This window comes from Episyrphus balteatus, chromosome 3 (genome assembly GCF_945859705.1).
Source record: "Episyrphus balteatus chromosome 3, idEpiBalt1.1, whole genome shotgun sequence".
Classification (NCBI taxonomy): domain Eukaryota; kingdom Metazoa; phylum Arthropoda; class Insecta; order Diptera; family Syrphidae; genus Episyrphus; species Episyrphus balteatus.
The window spans coordinates 76,980,225-77,007,494 of record NC_079136.1 but is presented as its reverse complement, the minus strand read 5'-3'; the positions used below and the strand labels follow the sequence as shown (position 1 = coordinate 77,007,494).

Sequence of the window (27,270 nt, the reverse complement as noted above, 5' to 3'; positions counted from 1 at the left end):
TTTTCAAAAAAAAAGTTGGTATGCCATTTTGAAGAAATAATTAATTTACACATAAAAACTAAATTTCAAAATTTTTCATTGATCCGTTTTCAAAAAATTGATTTTTCAAAAAAAAATTTTGAAATATTTTTTAAAAAACCAAAAATGCGTTTTTTGAAAAATTTCTAAAATTTTAATATTATCTTTACTTACACACTTTTGTATAAAAATTTTCATTTAAATCGGGTAAATGTTGTACGAGATATTCAGAAACGAAAAAAACCGTTCTATGACAGGTACCGTTAATAACGGTACAAAAAATATTTTTTTTATTTAAAAAGTTGGCCCTTATGTGTAGTACTACACACAAAAATTTTAATCAAAATCGTTAGAGCCGTTTTTGAAAAAAATTACCTTTTCTATTTCCGTTATATGGCAGGTACCGTTAGTTTTGGTCATAAAAAAAAAATTTCAATTTCCCCTCTAGGGAATCACCAAAAACTGCTAACTACCAAGTTTGAAGAAAATCACTTCACTCGTTTAGGCTGCAGCTCCAGATAGAGACAGACACACAGACAGACAGACAGAATTGCCGGACCCACTTTTTTGGCATTCTCCATCATCGTAATGTCATGTAAAATTGTTATCTCGAGTTCGATTTTTTTTACGAATCCTAAACTTGCCCTATAGTACCTATATCGCAAGTAAAAATAGTGGGATTGAGTGTCCATTTTGGCTGTAAACCAGTGTTATCAGCCTTATTTATTAGATTTCACTAAACATCTCTAAACGGCTGCATAGTTATACAATACATAAAGTTTTATGTAGCTTTTATGCAACGTTACATACATTTCTATTTGTGCCCATGATTATGAAAGTGGACTAAGTCACTTTTTGCATTGTTTAAAGAAAAACTTATATAATAATTTTCTAATAACGATTTAATTATATTTCTTTTATGAAATCACTAGAGGAGCAATAAAGAAGTTTATTTGCTGCAATTTCGCTTTCAAATAAACTTTACCCTTTAAATAATAATTATTTTAAGGCTAGATTTGAGGCCATTTTTAGGAGTGACTTAGTCCACTTTCATAATTAAGGGCACATTTATAAAACATTTTCTTAGCCATTATAGTTATGCTAGGTTTGTGTCCAAATAAGTACTAAAAATGGAAAATTAGTACTTTTAATCACGAAAAACAACTTTATCTGTCGATAAAATAACTCCATCTGATTCGAAAATAAACAACAAAACAAAAACGTGACCGAAAGTTCTCGATGTCATATAATATAATGTATAAATCAGAAAATTATATCAGGAAAAAATCTCCAAATTTCTTATTTTTTGTTTTAGTTGATTTCAAATTGTTCACTTAATTGCAAATGTAGGTAATCCAAAAAATAAATTCATCAATGAAAAAAATATATATATACAAATCATTGCTATGTTTTCATTTTCTAAAAATTATGTGAAGTTCAAATGACATTTAAGCAAAATATATTCTTATTCAGGCTCTAAACAACCTAAAAACGCGTTTAGCTTATAAAACCTCTATTAAACGTTGCATAAAGTTTATAAATAACAATTTTCTGTTTGAAGACATGATAAAGAGTACATAATGTTATGCACTGTCTATGATGAGTTTATAAATAGGGCTGTATATCTTGAAAAATTGTTTTAATTTGTTGTTGATACAATCACAAAAATATAAAAAATAAATTGCACGACTGGGGTCGCACGTACTTGCTCTTATGCTTAATGTAACTATAATGTTAAAGCTTTTTATTCAAAAAATTTAAAATTTGATATTTTGAAGAAATTGCATAAGTAGTATAAAAAAATTAAATCTGTTTTATAATTAATTAAACTCCGTTTTAAATTATCTTAACAAAAAAAACAAATATGCCATTTTATTTCTCGTATAAAAAGGTATTTTTAGAAAAAAAATTTCGAAAATTGTAGGAGCCGTTTTTTAAAAAAATAGTTTTTTATATATAAAATTTTTTTAACATTTTTCAAAAAAAAAGTTGGTATGCCATATTGAAGAAATAATTAATTTACACATAAAAACTAAATTTCAAAATTTTTCATTGTTCCGTTTTCAAAAAATTGATTTTTCAGAAAAAAATTTTGAAATATTTTTTAAAAAACCAAAAATGAATTTTTTGAAAGTTTTCTAAAATTTTAATATTATCTTTACTTACACACTTTTGTATAAAAATTTTCATTTAAATCGGGTTAATGTTGTACGAGATATTCAGAAACGAAAAAAACCGTTCTATGACAGGTACCGTTAATAACGGTACAAAAAATATTTTTTTTATTTAAAAAGTTGGCCCTTATGTGTAGTACTACACACAAAAATTTTAATCAAAATCGTTAGAGCCGTTTTTGAAAAAAATTAACTTTTCTATTTCCGTTATATGGCAGGTACCGTTAGTTTTGGTCATAAGAAAAAAATTTCAATTTCCCCTCTAGGGAATCACCAAAAACTGCTAAATACCAAGTTTGAAGAAAATCACTTCACTCGTTTAGGCTGCAGCTCCAGATAGAGACAGACACACAGACAGACAGACAGACAGACAGACAGACAGAATTGCCGGACCCACTTTTTTGGCATTCTCCATCATCGTAATGTCATGTAAAATTGTTATCTCGAGTTCGATTGCCCTATAGTACTATATATCGCAAGTAAAAATGAGCTGAGAAACCAATCCTATGTTTATTTTTAAATAAATGTATTATTTTGTTTTTTTACAATATTGTTTGATACATATGTAGATAATGTTTGACTTCCTCCCTTTTCAAACAAAAAGTCTGCTTCACGTCTTTGTTTATTTGACTATCGCAAACGCGCAGTACATACATATCTACATAATGTAAATCTATCAACTAAAAATTAAAAAAAAAAAAAAAAAACAAAACAAAAGCTAAATAAAGATTTAAATCATTCAAATAATGAAATTCATGGGCATCGAGTGTGTTATATTGTAAATTATGATAACAAAATGAAAACTATTTGATGGTGTAGACTGTAGGTTATAGAACAAGAATTTCAGTTGAACATTATACACACTCAGTAGTGATTCAGCTCAATCAAAGTAATATATTTATCTAAAATCAAGATAGTAAAATGGAAAAGTAGCAATTGACTCAATGACTTAGCTTATCTGACAGTACATAAGTTAAGTATTGCCTGGCAGATCGACCAGTATAAATAATTTCGTCTTCTCTGAGCCAACTCTCGTGTTGTCGCTGTCGTCGTCGCTGCCGCCCATTGTTTTGTGCTCATTTATACTCTTTTATTTTATTACGTCAGTAGTGTTTACAAACATGGCAGATATCGAAGAAACAAAAAATTGGATTTTAAATACTGTTTGGCCGGAAATATTAAAAGGTGGAAAGCTCAACAAATGTTCGAAAAATTCGGAAAAATTGAGTGAAAACAATGAATTTACGGTGCTGGATGTTATTATTAATCCCATTAGCATAGAGGAAGCATTTATGCTTACAAGTTGCTATCGAGTTAGAATAGACTACACATGCAATGGAGAGACAAAATCTCTCTCGCTGGTGGCTAAGGTAAGGCATAGTGAAATCGAACAGATGATTTTATTTACATAAGACATCTTTATAATATTTTCCATCAATTAGGTAGTTTAAATTTGAAAAGCTCTCAAAAGAAATCATTCCGGGTAGTTTGCGAATGGGACAAAAATGATTTTAAAATGAAGTAGTAATTTACAATTCATTGAATGTACATAAAATTATTTATATTATTTACTTACCGAATACCATAATACCTACATGTATGTTTATATATCTAGTATTGTAGATAAGTAGGTAAATAGACATCATTTCTCTCTATGGGTCAAATTTATAATTTTGCCAAATGCGAAGAGAGATAAAAACAATAAAACATCACAATAACCTATTATGTTGATGTTGATAGAAACAAGTGTCTAGTAATTCTGCTGGTTGTCAATGCTAAAAATTTCAAGGTTAAACTCAAGCCGCTTCTATAGCGAGCAAAAAACTATCTGTTGCTGAATTATCGTTATGGTTAAAAATCGGCTACACCATGTAGAAATTGAGGCATATTATTATTAGAGAATATGAATTTAATAAAAATCTGGTTTCAAGTCGCTAAATAAAATGAGTAGCCTAAAGTCATTTAGGTTGAAACTTGAAAATGTGATTTCCAAGCGTTTCCATTAAGAGGTTTTTGTTAGAAAAGTGTTTATTCCATCTGATATATCTAAAGGAAAAAGCGTTTCCAGATATTCCATAACTTAAAAACTGCAATTCAAGTGGTTGAAGAACGACTCGTGTACGATAACTTTGGTGCCAAAAATTGATAACGTTTTTTTGTCGAGGGGTTCAATACAATCATTTTTTACTGTGGGAAAGATGGCAGTTTAAGGACGATAATTTTACGTGATAACAAAATCAAAAATTTTTTTGTTAGCAAACAAAATACATATTGTGCTCTCTTTGGATTCGAACTCCAGATCTATAGTGAAAAAGAAAAATCGTTCAACAGTTTAACAATTTCAACTGCTGACTTTATGTATGGCTTTCTTTAATTGCAATTGGCTTATACGACTTTACTTTTAAAACGAAATTGCAATACCGCACTGCTAACAGGCTCAAGCGGAACTTGAGAATGTTACACTCTTTTTCGTGCATACAGCCAGTGTTCATCGCTTTGTTAGACGTTATCACGTTAAAATGGCTTAAAAAATGTACAGCTTACATTTTATACTTATTTTAAATTATGTATAATTCCTAACTGTAAGTGTTCCCGTGGATTTTTTTAAATAATTTATTTTATTGTAGTTATTTTTTGTTTTTGAAAAATGTCCCAACCTCCGTTAGGGGGAAGATAGACCCTACTCTATATCAAAAAATAATTGTATTGAACGCGTCTACAAAAACCAATCATACATTTTTGGCGCCAAATTAATCGAATCAATAAGAATGAAGTTTTTTCTCGTTAAATTAATGTGCATTCTTATTGAAGTTATTAGATTAAATAAAAGGATGTTAACCTTAATTTATAAAGATTCTTTTCTTTTGTTAGGAGTTTTTCACCGTAGATCCTATGTTTAGCTGCAAGAAATTACAAAGATTTGTAAGCTTTGTTTAAAACGGCTTTATTCTTCGCAAAAAACCGTTTAGCAGCGAGAGGCAATTTTCTAAAAAAAAAATACTTAGTTACTTTATCTATTTGTTAAGCTAACAAGTAACAACTTTTTCGTTTCTTTCATTCCAAAGTAACGGAAAGGACATATAGAGGCAGTTGAGTCTTAAGGGCCCACTTTTGAAAAAATTTACTTTCAAACTCTAATATTTTTCTTTTCGAGGTACATTGTGCAACAAGCAACTTAATTATATAATCTAGAAGAATGTAGGTTAATGAGACTTTTAATATTCGGAAGTTTCATTCGAATTCATTTAACTTTCATTTTGTGCATTTTTTATAAACCCCCTTTAAGGTTTTATATTGTACCATATTGATCACAAATTAGGTTTGTATACCCTTCCCCTACCAACTAAAAAGATTTTATTTCAAGGGTATTGAACTTGCGAATAAATTACTATTTTAAATGCTTAAATTATATTTAATAAAGTTTCATTAAATCCGGTGTTAAAAAATACCTCGAAATCATATAAAAATATTTCATTTAGTCTAATTTGATGGAATCCAAAATGGCCCAATATCTCAAAAGTACTTGTACCTACCTAATTGAGCACTGCCAACCATCCAAATTGTATGCTTTACAACAAAATGCACAATTGACTTTTTTTTAATGTTTAGCACTTAGTGACTAGATGTTACTTTGTAATAATTATATTATTTAATATTGTTCCAACAAAATACTAAATTTTTGGTTTGTAGGCATTCTTGTAACACTTTTATAAAGTCGACAAGGCACAAATATGTTATACAGGGTGTCCCAAAAGTAATGGATCAAACGAAATATGCTGATAGAGGATCTTAAGGGCTCTTAGAATTTGGTAACTTGTTCATCCCAAATCCTTACGGTTTTCGATTTAATGCAATTCTTGTGAAATTTCGAAAAACCCCTACTTTGCAACAGTATTTTGCTTCCTGCTGCCATTATTGATTTTTGTTTTTTACAATTCTTTTACTAAAACATTGCCAAATAATTAGGAACAATTAATTAATCAAAATATTTCTTATTCCATGCGCCATTTCGCTGCAAATTAACTAACAGTTTCAAGTTTTATAAAAAATCAATTTCTAACTTTTATTTGAGAGCAACACCGCAAAAAAATTTCTAGGGTGTGAGAATGGTTTATTATTTTAAAAAGTTGCCCTGTTATTGTAGTTTTCAAAAAAGGAATAAAAGTTTCCAAAGTTACAGTTAGATCGCAAAATATTACAATTTGAATTCAACAAAACAGGGTTTTTCAGAACAAAAAACAACCAAAAATAAACACATTTTCTCGAACTGTTATTTGTTTATTTTTATTTGAACAAAAGGCTCTATTTTTGTTTGTATTTTTGCTTTGAAAAACCCTGTTTTGTTGAATTCAAATTGTAATATTTTGCGATCTAACTGTAACTTTGGAAACTTTTATACATTTTTGAAAACTACAATAACAGGGCAACTTTTTAAAATAATAAACCATTCTCACCCCCTAGAAATTTTTTTTGCGGTGTTGCTCTCAAATAAAAGTTAGAAATTGATTTTTTATAAAACTTGAAACTGTTAGTTAATTTGCAGCGAAATGGCGTATGGAATAAGAAATATTTTGATTAATTAATTGTTCCTAATTATTTGGCAATGTTTTAGTAAAAGAATTGTAAGAAACAAAAATCAATAATGGCATCAGGAAGCAAAATACTGTTGCAAAGTAGGGATTTTTCGAAATTTCACAAGAATTGCATTAAATCGAAAACCGTTAGGATTTGGGATGAACAAGTTACCAAATTCTGAGAGCCCTTAAGATCCCCTATCAGCATCCTTCGTTTGAACCATTACTTTTGGGACAAACTGTATATCAAATCTTCGAAAAAATCTTTATTTATCTACTGCAATAAAAATTTTATCTTCAATGCAATTTTTTTTTCATTTACAATTAAATTTTATTTTTAATGCAAAAATATTTTGTGTTGCAATAAACTTTTTTTATGGAAATTTTTGTATATGCAATAAATATTTTTTTTTAATTTCAAATGCATTTTTTGTTTTAATTTATATTTTTACAACTTCGGTGCCTAATATAAGAATTACTAAATTATCTTCAATGCTAAACAACAACGTTGAACGTTCATTTTCATAAACAATTACAGTATATTCATGCGACGGATATACCGGCATTTTATTTTAAATGAGGTAGGTGGGTAATCTATTTTATTGATTTCAATCAGAAAATAAGCCGATAAGAAAAAGTAGATAAGTAACAACCTACAAACAAGAGTAAGAATCAACAAATATCATTTACGTATACGGGGTAATAGGTAATAGAACTCTTATCATTTTGTATGACTATTATGAAGTTATAGGAAAATAATTTATAGATAAAGATAAATAAAACAATAGAGAGAAGCAGATACGTTTCAAGGTAAACAAATTGAAGATTCGAATCAAACATTATATAAGATCCTTTAAAGTAATATATAATTATAACGCTATCTAACCTGCAGATCGAACGCCTAGTTAATATTTCTATACGTACCGATATATGCCTAAAAATGTAGGTACCTATTTAATTAAATATCACACCGCTTTTTGTTTTATCATTCAAATATAGACACAAAATTATCAAGATTTAAATACATAATTGTTTCTTTTAAGTTCCCGAAATCTTATTTATTATGGCAGTAAAAGTTTTTAATTGCTTTTAACAATATCATTTGTTATCTTTGAAAGATGCTGAAAGATAGACATACAGTACCTTGCAAATTATTCAGTCCAAGGAAAAAAACTTATTTTTGAAGTAAAAACTTGTGTAGTATCGTAGTGATTTGAAACAAGATGAAATGAAAAGGCGACAGGAAAAACCAATTGATTATAACTTTTTTGTTTTAATAGATAGATGAATGAAATGATAAACTGTAGACAGGTAGATAAATAAACTATAATGATGCAAAATTTCAATAATTTTTTTATTCAAAATTTTGAGATAACGGTGAAAAGATGTTCTTTTTTTTAACACGTTATATCTTTTGCTGTAGAGCACATACAAATTTGATTTAACTTTAATACGCATGCTGATAATAATACCTTTCATTTTATATATCACACATAACGGAACGTGCTCTACAAGTTACAGGATTTTAAAATTTCGACATGGTTGGCTTTACAAAATTCTGACTCTTTTTGTAGACATAGTAGAAATATGATTGAAGCGTCATATAAAAGTGAAGGATTTAATGATGTAAGAAGAGAAAAAAGATTGATTTTGCTGCTTTTTTGATGAAATCTGATTAGGCTCAAAAAATCTTGGCTGTTTTTGTAAATGTTATATTGACATGGTCAATATAAATATGTATTTTGAGCTGAAACAATAAGCTTTCAGATGATTTAAAATTTGTTATAGATTGTTATACAAAAAAAAAATGGATTTAAAGGTGATGGAATAAAAAAGGTAGATTTTTTCGATTTTTTTTTTTGCAAGAAAAATGATTATTCAAGGTTTCACTGCTACCACGTGTGAATTGCACACATGATTTTTTTCTTTATTTAATTGCTTAAATTTAATTTGAATTTATTTTTGGGATATTCGAGTAGATCTCAAATTTTTCTTTGAGCTTATTACTGTTCTACTTATCAGAACTAAGCTTAATCGATGTTGGCTCACTTTTACAGAGAGAATTAAACATTTGGCTTAAGAAGAGATGCTAATAAGAGTTCTCTATTGGATCAATTGGATCAATCCAATTCTTCAATTTTCTTTTTATAGAGAAAGGCCTTGACATCACCCAAACCATTTTCGCAATAATTACGGTCTTGCATAATATACAAACTTTGATTATCAAAACTCACTTCTGAATGTATAGAAACAATTTCGTGTTAAGCACTTTTTCGTATTGGTCCAGCTCTGCTGGTTCCCTCTATCATATTATTTTTCTTTGGGCCTAATATATGGCAAGATACTATATAATTAAATTAATTATTACGTCAGTATTTCTCATTATTAACAAAATTATTAATCTTTGAAGTTTGAAGTATTTCTGCAATAAAGCTTTTCAATAGATATAACAATGACTAAGTATATCTACATATCAGTACGCATCAGTTTTTGCAGCTAATCTGCTAAACAGTAGATATTTTCTAAAATTTACGTAATAAGAAATCAACATGATTGAAATGTATTTAAGTTGAAGTATCAGAAGGACTAATTTTGTCAGAGATAATAATGAAAGTGATATTTTTTCCCATGTGGCAGTAACTATTAATCAAATTTTATTGTTTTAATGGCAAGATAACACCAACAAACATGAACTGACATGTGAAATTCGATTGAGCAGATAAAAACTTTTACTCAAAATAAATAAAAATGATTTAGATTATGCCGATTTCGAGTGATTTCACTTGGTGATTTACTCATTCTGAAAAAAAATTTCCACTCAATCTTAAAATATTGTACCTACCAGGGTTCGTTTATTCTTTGGTTTTGGGAGAAAAATAAATAAAATAAAAATAAAATCTACTTCCCTTCTTTCTTTTTTTAAGACCTTCTTTTATTTTTGTTTGGATTGAATTTTTTTCAAACAATAAATGGATATAAAACACTCATCGCTACATAATTCAAGAAGGGGATTTTAACTCAATTATAAATCTGATTTATTCAATTAGGTATAAATGTATTCCGTTGAAAAATAATAAAATAAATTCCTATTACGAAACATGTTCCGAAAGTTTTATTTTGAAACTTCCGAAATGTTGGATCTACATCACAGTACACATAAAAAGGTAATATAACATGACAATTTGGCGACCAATGTCAACTACCGTAATTCTTAATTGTTTAAATTACCGACGAAAAACGCACAAAAACCGAAAAACCACGCACACAACTAATTTTTTAACAGTTATTTACTATTTTCCGAGACGAAACACGCAGAAAATTTGTTATTTTTCAATTTATAATTTTTTCAAATTACATTTTATAAATTAAAACAAAAACAAATTTCCTGTTTACTGCGATTGAAATATAAAAATTAAAGGCCGGCCTGAAGGATTTGTGCCCATTTTCTGAGAAACAAATTTTGACATTTTTCGGAATATATTACCTTATTATGTGTACTGTGGATCTACATCGCTTTTTTCAAAGTTGCTTCAAAATTTGAAGTCCGAACCCTGGTACCTACCCTGTGTTTGTAAAAAAATCAAATTAAAATCATTTTTTCCATTGTACATTTGCACAAGAATAATTACAGTTTACAGGTTAATTAGCATTACACTGAGGGAAAAGCCACCATAAAACAACGTGAAATCAATGAAAACCACATTGATTTAACTATAATTCGGAATGATTTTGCGTTGAAGATGAACATTTTAAAATCAACGTTGAAAATAGGTTAATTTTTGATGGTTTCGTATCATGAAGTCACATAAATCAAAGTAGTTCAACTTTGAATCAACGACGTTTCAACTTCAATTTATTTTTTCCCTCAGTGTAGATTCAATAAAAAGCTTGAGCGTGCAGTTGGGGTCGAAACAAGAAAAAAATCGCATGTGAGGAGTAGGGGCAAAATAACAAAAAATAATTTAAAAATAGAAAAAATATATACTAAATATTAACAGCCTTATTTATTAGATTTCGCTAAACAGCTCTAAAGGGCTGCATAGTTATACAATTCATAAAGTTTTACGTAGCCTCTATGCGACGTTACATATATTTCTATTTATTAAAACATTTTCTTAGCCATTATAATTATGCTAGGTTTGTGTCCAAATAAGTACTAAAAAAGGAAAATAAGTACTTTTTATAACGACAAACAACTCCATCTGTCGATAAAATAACTACGTCTGATTCGAAAATAAACAAAAAACAAAAACAAAAACGTGAGCAAAAGTTCTCGTAATATTGAAGGAAGAAAACTTCTAAAAGAAAATACGATTTCACATTTGTTTTTTGTTGACAATTAAAAAATATTATACATTAATCATTTCTGTGTAAAAAAAAACAAAAGGCTTAAAAAGAGAAAGATGAAAAATGAAAACACACATTTGGCTACTGCGGGCAAAAGTTCTCGTAAAGAATTCATATCAGGAAAAAATCTCTAAAAAACACAATTTATTATTTATTATTTTAGTTCATTACAAATTGTTCACTTCGATTATGAAATAAAGAAAGAAAGAGGAAAACTAAATTCGTCAATAAAAATTATACAAATCATTGTTGTGTTTTTTTTTTGTGACAATGATGGGATGTTCAACTGACATTTGAGTAAAATATATTCTTATTCAGGCTCTAAACAACCTGAAAACGCGTTTAGCTTATACAACCTCTATTAAACGTTGCATAAATATTATAAATCACAATTTTTTGTTTAAAGACATTATAAAGAGTACATAATGCTATGAACTCTCTATGACGAGTTTATAAATAGGGCTGTAAGTATTCAAAAAATCTTAGGTCTTACAAGCATATTATAATTAAAATTAGAATTAGCACATGCAGTTAGGATGACCAAAAACTATTTTTTGGTATTTGATCGGGCCACCCGATAATTTTTTTTTTCACACTTATCTATAACAATAACGTTGTGAAATTTCAAGTCGCTATCTTAATTGCATGAGGATGCTGATAAAAGCTCAATTATTAGGTTTTTTTTACGTAATCTTGATTTTTTTTTTCTTATTTTATTTAAATTTTACTTGTCTCTAAAAACATATAAGATTTTTTTTTTCGAAAAAAAAAATAATTAATAACTATTTATAATTAATACCTACAACTTAAAAAAAAAAATAAAGTTTTTCAACATCGATCAGCACGACCTTCTACATAAGATAGTAGGCTGAAAATTCAACAGTGTGATCCCAACACTGTTTGAAAATTTTATTTTTCCCATACAAGAATGAAACACCTTACTAGGCATTATGGTGGCCAAAACTCGTATATTTTGGATATAAAAATAAGCAGTACCTACTGTAAGTGGTGGGTTTTAAATCTTCTACGCTTAGGGTGTATGTAATAGTAACTGTAGAAAAACCTAGGTTGGTCGATTTGTCTCAAGGTTGGAGCCTAGCTTATACAAATATTGTGGATTTTTGTTTTCGGTATTTCGCGTTCGGCTAATGACAGAGAAAACTTTCAAATAAAGTTTTGAAGTAGATACCAGTGTTCCCAGAGCTGGCTATTTATCACCAAACAGGCTCCTCGATCTTTTAACTCGCTCCTTAAAATTTTGATTTTCGATTTATCTGATTTTGGCCCTTTTAATTTCGAACTTGGCGATTTACGGCTTTTTTAAAATCTAAGCATTTTAAAGCAAAAACCCACCAAAAATGTGAATAGACAACCAATTTGCATAAATTATTCATTTGATTTTAATTTAATATTTAACGCCCGTAAATAAGAGTGAATATGTATATCAACAAAATGAAAAACCTAATTATACTTGAAGTCTGATAAGCAGAAGTTATTTGGAAATTTAAAAAAAATTTAAACTCTCATGCCTTAAAAATTTTTTGCGTTTTTTTTTTGGACCATTTTTCGCTCCAAGATTTTTGAAAATCGTCTCCTTGCCTCAAAAATATTATGGCAACACTGATAGGTACCTACCTACATAGATTTATATAAAGTTTGAATTTTGCCCATACACACAATTTAAATAATTTTATTCTTTTCATTTCAGCGAACTCCCATAGATATAACACCTGAAAACTATGAAGCAGTAAATTTCGATAGTTTATTTCAAAACGAAGTCGTAGCTTACAATGAAATAATTCCTACATTGATGAACCTATCTGAGCCAAATAAAAGTGAAATCAGTTTACCTACATATTTCTATTCAAACATAACCGAAACTGAAGCTTCAATTGTGCTTGGTGATTTCAAGGAAGATGGTTTTCAACTTTCTCCAACTCGATTTAATCTATCATTGGAACATATTTTACGAGGAGGTAAGTCTATCTAATTTTTATACTATCCTGTTGTTCAAAAATTAAAGTGTTTTTTTTTTTTTTTATATTTCAGTGGAGCATATTGGATTTTTCCATGGATTATGTTACGCCCTTAAGGAACTCAATAAGAAAAAATTTGATCATATTGTTTCATTGGCAAAGGAATCTCGTTATGTGAAACCACCTCCAGAAACATGGGATGCCCTTGGTCCAATAACAATTGAACGATTAACACAAGCTACAGACAAATTTTATCCAGAATTCCCAAAAGATTTCCAAGATAAACTCAAACAGCTTTTAACTAGTAACTATGAGTATAGTAAGAAACGGGTGCAGCCAATTGAACCATACGCTACACTATGCCATGGTGATTATCTCAGAAACAATATTGCATTCGCTTATGAAGATTATGAGGTAAACAATTGTCTTGAACTTAAAAAACACCATTTTTTTAATAACAATTAATTTATTTCAGAATCCAACTGTTCCGAAAAAAGCAATGATGTTCGATTTCCAAACACTCAGATACTCCTCGCCAATGGTCGATCTAACAACCTTCTTAAATATTTCAGCTGGAAAGGATGTCAGAGTACCACACTTTGATGAAATTTTTGATACTTATCACAAAAAACTTATTTTGACTTTTGAAGAGCAGACGAGAAAAGAGATTCCAGAGTTTATGTCAAAGCCGAATATGTTAAAAGAATATGTGCGTTATCTACCTTACAGTCTTAGCATTGCTTCATTCTTCCTTCCAAACATGCACGAACCAAATAATCTGTTTGCCACAATGTTGGGGGACTTTGATTTAGAAAAACTTAGAGCAGGTTTAATGGCTCTTGGTGGAGATTCAGCTGATATGGAAATTGCATCTTTACAAAAAGAACTGTATGAATTTGCTGTCAAAGAAAATATTAATATATTTGAATAGATTCAATTTTATATTTGAATAGTGTAATTATTGTGAAAATTTTTTTATGTTGTATTGAAATAAATGATTTTTTGTTTGGTCGAAATTGTAAAAATAGTTATATTTTTCAAAAACAAGTAAAAATTGAACGGAAAACGGCAGCCTTTCTGCAAGCAAAAATTGAAAATTATTTAAAAATAATCTCGACCAGTAGCGCCTAAAATATTTCTAAATAATGATTTCCATCTTTGAATATGCAACGAATAATTGTTATTCATGAAGAAAAACCTGAAAGAGACGAATAATATTAAGTATCCCTACTTGAAACAGCTAGTAGTAATAATAATGATTGTCTATTCTTTGATAAGAGTTGATAAGCTAAATACCTACAATTGGATTGAGCAAATTATGTGGGTGAGGTAGCATAGTACGTGGGTAGTGTTCTCAAGTGTGACGGAAAAAGTTTTTCAACTAAAATGTTAAATTACTAAACTAAAGCCCAAATTATTGAAATTCCATCAAATTTAAAGTAGCCATTTAAAAAAGGAACAGTTTTCCAATTTTAAATCGAGGTTTTAAATATCCTAATGCAGATAAAAATCTATAAAGTAATAGGCCCTCATTATAAATAGCGAATGGAACTAAATATCTATCGAATTCGATAATTTCGTATTAAGAATAGCGATACAAAAATATCATGAGTTTAAAACCATGGTTCGTTTGCCCAAGCATAGTATAGCTGATAATTTTTGTTTGTAAGCTCAAAATTTCAAACTTCTGTCATTTGTCCACCTCGAGTTAAAAGTAAGTTTTGGGCATTTTAGAAGACTTTGAAATTTTCAGTACAACAGTGTATGTAACTTTTTTTTTTAATTTTGAGGACTTTTGAATTGTTCGTGTTCAGTACAAATTTTGTGTTTTGAATATTTCTTAAACGTAGGAGGACAAACGATGATTTTTGTTTGTCTCCATTTCTCGAGGTGGACAAACGATTGCCATTTGAATTAAAAAAAAAAATAATTTCTGGGGATTTTAGGAAAAATAATATTTTATATAAAAGTTGCTTTGAAATTAACTGCACTTGAACCGCATATCTATTTTCTAAATAAAATATTGTAACCATTAAAAATGTGTGAGTTATTACACTTTATATTTTTACAAAAAAATCCGTTGAATTCTTTTGATGTATTAAAAAAATTGACATTTTTTGAAAAGCATTGTAAATGTGACTTATACCACTTTCAAATATAACGACTCAAATTTTACTTCTATGGATTTTGAAAAAAAAAAATAAATACAATCATTTTTGCGATATAATTTTTGAATTAAGAAGGACAAACCAAAAGAGTGAAGGATTTTATTGGAATTACTATAATAAATTGAGAAAAGGTATAAGAAGGATAATTTTTAACTGAATAAAACTATTGATTTTAAGAGGTTGGTAATTTGAAAAAAAGTTTTTTGTCATAATTTTTGAACAAAGGGTGGGTTTACAAAAAAACAGTGATGTAACCATAGTAAATTGAGAAAAAGTGTTTAAAGGACAATTTTACACTGAAAAAATAAAAACAAATTTTGATTTTTAAGAGATTGATAATTTGAAAAAAGTCATAATTTTGTATCTTTGATCTCGCCACTCTAAGCGAACTTGATTTTGGTTCATTTGCGTATAGCGAAATTTCGCTAATTTAATCGTTAACTTATCTATCGAATCAAAATATTTGATGATAACAAAATAAAATAAAATAATTATCTGACTACATACATACATATGAACCTATATATTTTTCAAGGTCCTCGAAATTTCCCACCTTCATGATTTTGACCCATATCCCTTTCTTAAAATTATTATTTGACACATAAAAACACAATTTAAAATAATAATCATACACCAAAGCGTTTTCAAAAAATTGAATAACTTTAATGACTGTCATCGGCCTTATAATCTCTGCATGTTTGATTTTTGACAGGCATATCAAAAACACAAACAAAAAAGATAAAAAGTAAAGGCTCAAGTGCAATGAATAATTTTAATTTATTTTAAATTTTTAACTGAGTTTATTTGCTTATCGCATTCTAAAAAAAACAATCAGCTTTTGCTTCGTCACTTCAGAGCAGTTATACTCAACGTGCGACTCGCGGTCCGCACTTGCCATATCTGTTTTTTTTTTTACAAGTTGTTCATCTAAAAAAGGAAAAAACGGTGAAACTGGTAGTCTTATCCCCCAAAAATACAAACATTTCAAATAAGGAATGCCCATGAGTAAAAGTTTTTTGTACCCCATAAAAAAAGGTTGACTACAGCTGCTCTAGTGCTCGAAATTCCAATTATTCCCAAATACTGGTAAAACAGATAGGCAAACAAAATCATGAAAGAATCTTGTTTGTAATATTTATTTTGAACTTAGCGCATCAATTATAACTATACAATTGTGTCAGCAGAAGATAGAATGATTTTGATGATATCTTGTTTTCGAAAGTAGAATTTAAGATAGAAATACTTCTCAGTTCCTACTCACAAAAATTCCAGTGAAGAGGTGAAGAAGTATCTAATAACAACAGAAATAAAATATGAAAATTATATCGTGGATAGTGATCTTTTTTTTATCGGGTTTAATCGAAGCCAATATTGATAAATGTACAAATATTAAATTTCATAACATACTGACTCGACGAAAGCGGTATTTAACCTTTCCACGCGAATCAACGATTTCAATAAAACGGTCCTTTTCAAAGGCACTTCTGGACAACATGCCAAGGGGAATAATAATGACTATAGATGTTGGAATGTACTACAGACTGTATGGATTAGATAAACAACAAAATCATCAAAAACTAAAATACAAAACTAAACAATTGGCTTATTCAAATTATAAAACATAATTTATATTTCTTAATTTGGCATGAACAAAAGAGATTCTCACAATAATTTTTAAATAAATTCTACAAGTTTACCAATTAAAAATTAAGAGCCATTCAAATAGAACTTAAGTCATTCATTAAAGTCGCAGCAAGTTCGATATGTTTTTATGGCAAAATTAATTAAAAATTTTTAAATACCTTGAAAAGGGATTTTTTCATAGTAAATTAAACAAGCAAATACTTATTTTTGATTTTTTTAATTAAGAAAGAAAAGGTAATTTTTTAAAAAGTATGTTTATATTATGTGCCTGCTTAAAAATAGTTCTGTTTAAAGAATCCAATGTATATTTAAAATTATTATTATGATTTAAATAAATAAAACAAACATTACAACAAAATTAAAACAGTAAAATTTTTAATTATTATAATTAATTTTTAATTGTCTTTAAATTGGAAAATGCGTTACATACATAATACATTTATTACTTTTAATTCGAGGCGAACAACTCGATGTAAAAAACAACAGAAGTTTGAATTTTTGAAAAAAAAATAATTTTTGGGGATTTAGAGTAGGTACTTCGAAATTGTCAGTTCACGGTGGTGTATGCGTAATTTTTGTTGGGAATTTTGAGGACTTTTGAGTTGTTCACTCAAATTTTGTATTTTGAATCAAGAAAAACAAGCCAAAACAGTCAAAGAATTTGTTGGAATAACCATGGTAAATTGAGAAAAGGTGTAAGAAGGATAATTTTTACACTGAAAAAAAAAAAACAAATTTTGATTTTTAAGAGGTTATTAATTTGAAAAAAGTTTTTCTGTCATAATTTTTGGGTTAAAAGTTGGCTGGCGAAAAAATGTAATGGAATTTGTAGAAATTACCATGGTTAGTTGAGAAAAATTGTAAAAAGGACAATTTTAAATTTTACACTGGAAAAAGCTAATTTTGATTTGTATCTAATAGGTTGTTAATTTGAAAAAAGTTTTTGTCATAATTTTTTTAACTAAGGGTGGCCTAACTAAAAAAAAAGTAAATAAATTTGTTGGAATTACCATGGTTAGTTGAGAAAGGTTCAAAAAGTACTATTCGTGTACTGAAAAAGAAATCACTTCACACACTATTTTATATTTTTTGTTACTTTTGACAAAGTTTCGATAGGTTATACTAAGCATGTAGCCTTTTTCTAGGTGCTCATATGGCAAACCGAAAAAATCAATGATTTTTACTTTTGAAAAAATATTTGTATTTTGTGGTTTTTTTAAGGTGAAATAAAACAAATCAGCTTCTTAACAGGAATGTTTTATGGACTAAATTTGTAATCAAGTAAGAATTTTAAGTCAAATAAATATTATTTGAGGGGCAGTGCCCACACCAGTGGATTTACTTTTTCCAAATTATAAATGAAAAAGTTCACTGTGGTGTATGCGTACTATTTTTAATTTTTTTTTCTAAAAGATTAATGAAACTAGTTGGCCTTTGTAACCAACTATAGTTGGAATGACGAAAATAAATGGTGGTTTAACCTGGGCTAACCTTGGGCAAACCAACCACAGTTATAAATCAACGATTTTTACACTGACCAAAAACAATATTTTTTATGGTTTTTGAAGTGAATAAAAAATAATACTTCTATAATTTTTAAACTAAGGGTAAGATAGCAAAAATAAAACTTGGGCAAACAAACCACGGTTTTAAACAAACGATTTTTTCACAGGAAAAAAAAGATAATTTTTTTCGGTTTCTGAATGAAAAAATGGTGGAATAAAAAAAGTAGTTTGGCTATCCTTGGCTTATTTTGGGCAAACGAACCAGGCAGGTTTGACAAAAAAAAATTAGCAACTTAATATATTCGGTAGGTGGACTTTTCAATCCATTCTCACAATTTCTCTTGACTATTGAGGGCTCTTAGTTTATGAGATATATTATCCTTGTACCGAGTTTAGACGTTGTTTTTCAATCATTGGATTGAATTGGCGATTAAGAAACTTTTTCTTAAAGAACATTTCAAAATTTGACTTCTTATTTTATAACTTACCATATTGAAAAATGTATACAATGTATTTACATTACAAACATATTTCATATAGAATACTTTTTCTTAACCTACATCGCCATATCGGTAGAATTGAATTTGCATAAAAATAGGCTATGTTCGGTTGCAAATATTTTATTATTCATTCATAGGTATAGGAAGTTGAATTCAACAGCTATAAGTGGATTTAGATTACACTTTGGAAAATCTCAATAGAAGGATCATCAAAAAGTTATCCCGTTCAAAGAGGCTTACACAAAGCACTCCCTAATGTTCGTATATGTTTGTTGGGTCAAACACCGACCGCATACTAACAAATGACTTTCTGATACCTTAAATTACAGGCAAATAAAAGGATGTAATGCGTTCGTGATACGTGAACAGAATTCAACAATAATATAAAGTACCATTAACATATCTACTATTCAGGGAAGGTATGAGTGCGGAATCCATTTAACATATCCTTTCAAAGTTCTTCGAATCTCAAAATACCAACAAAGTATATGCCGTCTGCGACCAACTTTTTGGCGTCAATGTTAGGTTATTGCACTTAATATGAAAACTCATTTGTGCGAAATAATTTTGTGTGTTTTTAGCACCCTTAACGCGAAATGGCATTGATTCTTAATCACAAACAGACGAAAATTCCTGCTGCGAATATATGTAGTATATGTATGCATATAAATGTACATACAACGCATATGTATATAAGGCTTTAATTGTATAGTGGATTTTGGAAATGATGAGAAAAAGATTTTAAGCTCACGTATCTACCTACATCGTTATAAATCGCCTGTTTTCAAAATGTTGGAATATTGGATTTCAAACAATTAAACAAATTGACCTTATTTATTTTATAACAAAAATAATTGAATCAACATTATTGAAAACGGAATATATTGTATCGACTGTGGAATTTTACATTTTAGTTGTGATTGGGGATTGGTACACGGAGAAAAAAGATGATGCCTTAACCTTAAAATAAGATGATGCCCGCTAAAAACAAGTGGATTCCAATTTAACTCTGTTAAATTTAAGGTGAAAGTCATTTCATTTCATTGTGAATTTTCATCTTAAATAACCTACAAAAAATAAAAATTTTAAAATTATAGTCAGACTTTAGTTTAGTTGCAGTTTAACATACTTATTTCTAAAATAGAGACAGCACGATGGCAAGGCACTCGGCCAGTGATCTTACAGTTGTGGGTTCGATCCCCAGTTTTATTTTAATTAAAATGTTTCCACATAAAAATAAGATGATTTTCAGCTTAAATTAAGTGGATTTCTTTTAAATTTGCGCGGTCAAGAAATAAGATAGATTTGTCCGTTTAATTTAAGACGGAAGAACTTGGCAAAAAACATGCAGAAATCCCCTTAATTTAATAGGAAATCTGCTTCTTATTAGGTGGTCTTTTTTCTCCGTGTACTTGAGCGCCAACAATCGATAAAGTTTTTTTTTGTAGAAGGGTTCAATAAAATATTTTTTTTTATTTGTAGGTTATCTATCTCTTTCCGTTTAGGCGGGATATGTCCCTCCCACTTTAACGGCAGGATTTTAAGTCTAAAAATCGACTTAAAATTAAAAAAAAAAATCTTTAAAAACAAGTTGTTTTTCGATCAATTTTTTTGGAAATAATCGATTTCAAAGTCAAAATTTTAGAAAAAAATATTAAAAAAAAAAAACACATTGCTACTATTGCTACTACTATTTTTTTAAGACTGCGGATTTCAACTTTAAATTGATCGATAAAGTAAGTTGCCTGAATTGATACTTTATCAAACACTGAAAATCATATGTCATATACACATACCAGAAAAAATACCACATAAAATTAAGCGGATTTATGCATGTTTTTTTTGCCAAGATGCCTTCTGTGTTAAATTAAGCGGAAATCCACTTATTTTAACATGAAAACTTCTTTTATTTTATAATAATAAGAAGATTTTCATCTTAAAATGTTGGGACTACCGCTTAATTTAAGACGGAAGTCAGCTTGGCAAAAAAAAAACATGCAGAAATCCCCTTAACTTTAATTGAATTTTTTCTAAGTGTAGGAATACCTTCTAGTTTTTGAGAATTTTGAAGAAGAAACAACTCCTTTTTTATCAGACTCACTTCTTGTACCTACGAATAAATTTTATTTTTGAAAACTTTGATTTGAAATGAGGCCCGTAAATTTTATATTTGCATAATCTGGTCACCCTTATTATGGATCCAGTTGATGAAACTACGCAATGTTTAATTTTTTTGAATTGTTTATCTTTTTTGGATTTTTATCATCTTTGAGTCTTCACGACAAACACACTTCAAATATAAATTTGAAAATACCAAGATTTAGCTTAACAGACAAATATGTCATACCATATTTTGTCAGCCTTCCGTTTCATCTTCAAAATTTTAATTATTTTTTGTTTTATTTCTAACTCTCAAAAAAAGTTAATTTGCACTGGTTGATAAGAAATTAATTTCAAAAAGTTGCACAAAGTTTTACATTCATTCACTATAGACAGTCAGTTTTGCTTGCCTTGAAATGTATAATTCTTTACTGGCAATTCAAATACAGAGCAATGCAGATTAAAATGAAATAAATAAAACATGAAAATATTGCGATAAGAAACTATACTACCTAAAACGTGAATAGAATATTTCTCAAATGAGAAGCAATCTATCTAGTCGGTGGTTTTCTGTCTCCGAAAAAGACTGTGTGATCTATTATATTCCCCTTGTTAACAGAAATGTGGCCTAGTTCAAGAATTTATTTTGTAATCTAATTAATTTATTGGATACCTACATTTTGTGAATTTTAAATATTCCTACAAGAAGAAATATAATAATTTACGAGTACTTATAACAAGAAAAATTAAGTGAGCAACGGAAAATAATATTATTGAACTAAAAAGTCGGATCTATCAAAATGCTTAGTATGGAAGATTATGACGTCACATTTGAACCGAACATTGAAAGTTATTTACAAGAAAATCAGATTGGGTATGACGAATACCGTTTAAAATTTATTGGTATGTTAATTATGACAGATATTTTAATTCCTTATCTCGCAAAATGTTTAGAAATATGTACAATTAAATGTAAACAAAGGCTTATATTGTTTTTTTGCAGTATGATAACAGTGGCCATATTTCTAAGAACAAAACCCGGGACAAAAAAGTTAACAACTTAAAAACGTGCAAAAAATACATATATTTAGGCGTGATTGTCAAATTTATTCGTTAAAATATGTAGGGGGAGATGGCCTAAAATACACCCCTAGATAAGGGAAATGTTCCATATCTCGAAAAAAAAAATTCAAATTTAAATGTTATAGGTACCTTTCAAAATTAGAGTCACATACACCAGATATTCGGATACTTGCATACCATCAGTATGTTATTTTACCCAGGCAAATTTGATCAGTGAAATTTGGTTGTTTTGAAAATAAGATACTTTTTCGAACTTTTTTTAACTCGTTTGGCAAACAAATGGGTTACTCTAAAAGTTGGGAGCAGATTTCTTGCGCGAAACCGATTTATATTAATATTACCGATTTATATTAATATTACAAGGGGCTCCATTTACATATATCGATAGCAAACATCTTTTTGTTTTCAAAAAATTTTGGCAAAATTTTGGTGGATCCACATTTTTTAAGAAGCTTAGTTCGCTGCTGATGCAAAACGAAAAATCCCATACAAAAATGACACAACGAAATCGTAAACGAAAAATTTCATTCTGCTTTTCGTTTTCGAAATAGCCTTCACCTGTTTTTCGCACACAAACAATTGAAGGAATTATTAATTGTGTGCGGAATAATGACATATTTGAGTTTATTTTGTTTGTTTTTGTTGTTCATTTTCTCACTGCATGCCTTTCTGCATAGAGAAAGGAATACCTAGAGACGCGACTTCGGTTGGTTTTTCTCTTCCACCCTACAAGCTGCAATGAGAGAAAAAACTCCACAGTGCTTATATGTGGTAGTTTTCCCGTGCATTTTAAATGGAACCAACACATTCAACTGTGGAGTTTTGCTCAAAACAATTTAATTGCTCATTAGACGAATTAATTCATAAAATAATAATAATAAATTCAAAACACGAACCTTTATTTTTATTTCTGTACATATTTATTGAAAGGTGGGTGTCTATAACTAGCTATTTAAGCTCAGATAGCTCAATCAAGTTCATACACAAACCAAAATCATGATTAAATTCAAAACATAAACCCGTTTGTGAGGGCATCTACTGTCGAAAGGAAGGTATTAAACGCATTATACTTTTCACACGTATTCACAGATAGGAAAACAAGAGAAAAATAAGAGAGATGTATACCAATTATCTGAAATTAAATTTGCGGGTGTTTTAGGCAAGGGGGGTACGAGTCGGTTCTCTAGGTATTCCTTCCTCTATGCCTTTCTGAGAAATTCACGGAGAAAAAGGCCACCTTAAAACAAGCGGATTCCACATTAAATTAAGCGGATTTCTGCATGGGTTTTTGCTAAGATGACTTCCGTCTTAAATTAAGATCATCTTAATTTCTTGAATGCGCAAATTTAAGCGGGAGATCATCTTATTTTACGTTTAAACACGGGATCAAACTTACAACTGTTGAAATAATTATGATAAACTGCAACTAAAGCTAAAGTGTGAATATAATTTCAAAATTTTAATTTTGTTTCGGTTTTTCAAGCTAAACATTCAAAATGAAATGAAGTTCACCTTAAATTTAAGAGGAGTCCACTTATTTTAAAAGGGAATCGTTTTGTTTTAAGGTGGGCATGGGCATCATCTTATTTTAAGATGCCCTTTTTTTCTCCGTCTACATTTAGGCCCAATTTATTCACTCTCCATTAAATTTAAAGTCACCTTTAATTCGTTTTGTATGCGAGGTGTGGGGTGTCCCAAAATTAATGATTCAAACAATATGCTGATAGCCCAACATAAAGGGCTCTCAGAATTTGGTTCTTTTTGTTCCGGGTCAGGTCAGGTTGTAGGCAGGAGCCAAGAGGGGGTGAGGATTTTTATCTTTTTGACGTTTGTTCCTAGAAAATGTTAATTGGAATGTTATTAGGCACAACACTGTGTAGCCACCGCCACAGGTAGCCGGGCACTAGGTTTCCTCCGTTTTGTTCATAATTGATTTTAGTTTTTTTTTTTACAAATTACAAAAAAATTGGTTAATAGTTAAAAAAAAAAATTTAATTGATCAAACATTTTTAATTCCGTTCGTCATTTTGCTTCAAATTAGTTTACAGTTCAAATTTAAATAAAACTCAATTTCTTGCTTTTATTGGAGAGAACCACCCTGAAAAAAATTTCTATAGTTTGACACTGTCGAATCAAACTTTACTGGCTGAATACAATGGTGTAGCTGCGGCTGAAGCTTGTACACTGAGGGAAAAGCCACCATAAAATAACGTAAAATCAATGAAAACCACATTGATTTAACTATTATTCGGAATGATTTTGCGTTGAAGATAAACATTTTAAAATCAACATGGAAAAAAGGTTAATTTTTGATGGTTTCGTATCTTAAAGTCACATTAATCAAAGTAGTTCAACTTTGAAACAAAGACATTTCAACTTCAATTTATTTTTTCCCTCAGTGTAGTACTGTCAAAATTTTACTGAGGGAAACAACAAAAAATGTTGGCGGCAGCAGAGCAAAAAGTTGAGAATTCTTCAACTTGCGCTACAAGCTACAGTCACAGCTACACCATTGTATTCAGGGGGTTAAGGTTTTAAATATTGCTGTCTCTATTTAATCATTAAAAAAAGATAGAGACATAATACATCGTCAATACGTTAACGTAATGATCGTTATGGTATGCCTTAACTTGGCCCTTGGTTTATCATTTTTGATAAGTAAAGTAGATGGCTTTTGTACGTGTGTCGGTAGAGAAAAAAATAATAGATGGAGCCTGTGAATTGAATAACAAACAAACATGAGCGAAAAAGAGATGAATATACAAATCTGCATCCATTTTGATTCACACCGTTTTATTTTGTAATCATGATCTATATGGATCATTGATAAATAAAACGCAATAAAAAAAGTTTCTATCAGCTTTTCTGTTGTCATTTTTAACCATTTTCTAATCATTAGGTGTGTTTTTTATTACCACCGGTCTTAACTGGACAAAAAAAACGCCTCATGGCTTAACCTGAAATCTTGGCAGCACTGTATATTGAATGTTCTGAAAACAGCAGACACAACAAAAATTTAGAGTTGTCATATTTTTCGCTTTTGTCATTTTCTTGTATTTTTCATGTATGTTTTACAAAGAGATACAAAAATGTATGCTAGCAAAACTATTTTAATACATTTTGTCCTTCCAAACGTTAGTTTTCACGTTTTTAAACAAATTCTAAACAATTTATGGAAAAATTAGTTTGGTAGCACAGATTTAAAACTCTTCAAAAAGTTAAGCCCAGAGAAATCTCTGGGCTAAACAACTAAGCCCAAGGGGCTAAGGTGTTGTTGTATTTAACATGTAAATTGCTTAGCCCATACTGCGTTTTTTTTTGTCCAGTTAAGACCGGTTGTAATAAAAAACACACCTATTTTTTGTAGAAATAATCATTTTTATCAAAAAAACAGAACCGACTTCCATGGCTCAAAACTGGGTTTTATGATTTTTAAAATAGTTCCTATGGCTAAATGTAGATGAAATTGAAATGGGACCACACTGCAGCCACCAGCTTTCCAATACAAAAAGATTTATCAAAATTGGTTCACTCAGTCCAAAGTTATGCGGTAACAAACATAAAAAAAAAAAAAAAAAAAAAAAAAAAAAAAATACAGACGAATTGAATACCTCCTCCTTTTTGGAAGTCGGTAAAAAAAGTAGTTATTCGCACAATTTCATTGAGTTTATCATGATGACTATGCAAATAGTTACAAAATAACTATTAATATTTCTCTGAGTGTATGCAATCAATGCACAAGAGAATAGTTTTTTAACAAATGCATCAAAATTGATTTAAAAAAAAACCTCCTCTGTTTTATTATTATTGCTTTGCGAAAAAATCTTTCCCATCCATTTTCATTTCCATTTCGATTATTCTTTTTTATATTTTAGAAGCAATGTAACCTCACCATTAAATAGTTAACTGAAACGGTTTGAGAATGAAACTAGTTTACTTTTCCTCAACTCACCCCAAACATAATCTATTTCTCTCTTTCTTGCCTTGCATTCACATTCAATACTTTTCCATTTGTATTCAATTCTCAATAGTTTCTGATCAAGAAAGAACGACATCACAATAATCGAAACCTAAACCGAGTTTAGTTATTTTTTTTTATATTTAGTTTTGACTGGTTTTTAATAAAAATATATTTCTTTTAACAAGTTGTTTTTAAAATATAAATATTAACTATCAAGATTCCGATCGATAAACTCTGTTTTATTAGAAGATAAAGAATTAAACATTAAAATGAAAATGCAGCAGAAAAATGAGTGAAGAAAAAATTCCATTGATCGGCCTCACCTGTTGATTTGAGCGTGATGATGGGATTGGGATTAGTTGAATTTGTGTTGTGCAACGAAAAATCTTATTTTTCGATATTGTAATAGTGTTTTAACACACAATTTGTGTGTTTTTTTGCTTTGGCTTGATTATTAATTAATCTACAATTAAATTATCTTTCAATTTTTATCTATAAAAGAAAATGTTCTCATTTCTCAATTAATTAAAAATTTTATTAATATGTAAATGTGTTAATGGGTATGTCATTTTTGTCGTATGTGTGTGTGTGTGGTGAAGTAAAATGAAATTACTATATTTCGTGGTGAAAATCGTAATTCATTCTGAAGTGCATTGAAGGGCGGCATTACGGGACTGTTGTACAATATAAAGTCAATAAACCAATAAGAATTTTTGTTTACTTAACCGATAACAATCTTTTTAAAACTATTCGTGTAATCGAGAGTCGAGACTATTATTGTTTTTTTGTATGTTTTTTATAAATTGTATTACAGTGAAATTATAATTTTAAGAAATGGAAGCCGCTGGCCCTGTAATAATTGGTAAGGAAAATTTAAATTATGAATTTTATGTACGATTGTTTTTACTAGATGTCCTAGTAGGACTGATAAATAAAGTGTGTTTCATACACAGCTAACTTGTGCGCGCACCGGAGGATTAGTGAGGAATATCAAAACATTTTAATTTTTGTTGTCGGAGTCACCATCAGTCTGCTATGTATGACACTGGTTGCGTGCACGAGTGCCTTGTGAACAGTGTTGCCATAAAATATTTTTTGAAATCGGGAGATTACCACATCAAAAATCGGGGAAAATCAGGGAATCAGTAAAAATTAAAAAAAAAAATCAAGACTTTAAATAAAACAGATTTTAAATAAAATAGAATCCTTAATTTCGATAG

General features: G+C 29.1%; 2 protein-coding genes across 11 annotated transcripts in view; both read left to right on the top strand.

Annotated features, from left to right (window-relative positions):
* Nucleotides 1–3,107: 3,107 nt before the first annotated feature.
* Nucleotides 3,108–14,105, top strand: LOC129915751 (uncharacterized). Its single transcript, XM_055995413.1, has 4 exons — nucleotides 3,108–3,562; nucleotides 12,822–13,089; nucleotides 13,163–13,503; nucleotides 13,565–14,105. The coding sequence occupies exons 1-4, from the start codon at nucleotides 3,314–3,316 to the stop codon at nucleotides 14,018–14,020; spliced, it is 1,314 nt and encodes a 437-aa protein (XP_055851388.1). The 5' UTR covers nucleotides 3,108–3,313; the 3' UTR covers nucleotides 14,021–14,105.
* Nucleotides 14,106–21,466: 7,361 nt separating this feature from the next.
* LOC129916434 (dystrophin, isoforms A/C/F/G/H) overlaps nucleotides 21,467–27,270 on the top strand; it is a 105,651-nt gene continuing 99,847 nt past the window's right edge. For 2 of the 10 annotated variants that reach the window (XM_055996399.1, XM_055996398.1), the window contains exon 1: nucleotides 21,467–21,909. In XM_055996399.1, the coding sequence (XP_055852374.1) occupies nucleotides 21,807–21,909 (103 nt within the window). In that variant the 5' untranslated portion in view covers nucleotides 21,467–21,806. Of the gene's footprint in view, nucleotides 21,910–26,301; nucleotides 26,913–27,270 lie in introns of those variants that run through there. The other 8 variants (XM_055996394.1, XM_055996393.1, XM_055996401.1 and 5 more) reach the window with 7 other exon arrangements.

Coding starts and splice junctions, on each gene's coding strand:
- LOC129915751 (XM_055995413.1), top strand. CDS start 3,314: ATGGCAGATATCGAAGAAACAAAAAATTGGATTTTAAATACTGTTTGG. Junction 3,563..12,821: donor CTCTCTCGCTGGTGGCTAAG/GTAAGGCATAGT, acceptor TTTTCATTTCAG/CGAACTCCCATAGATATAAC. Junction 13,090..13,162: donor GGAACATATTTTACGAGGAG/GTAAGTCTATCT, acceptor TTTATATTTCAG/TGGAGCATATTGGATTTTTC.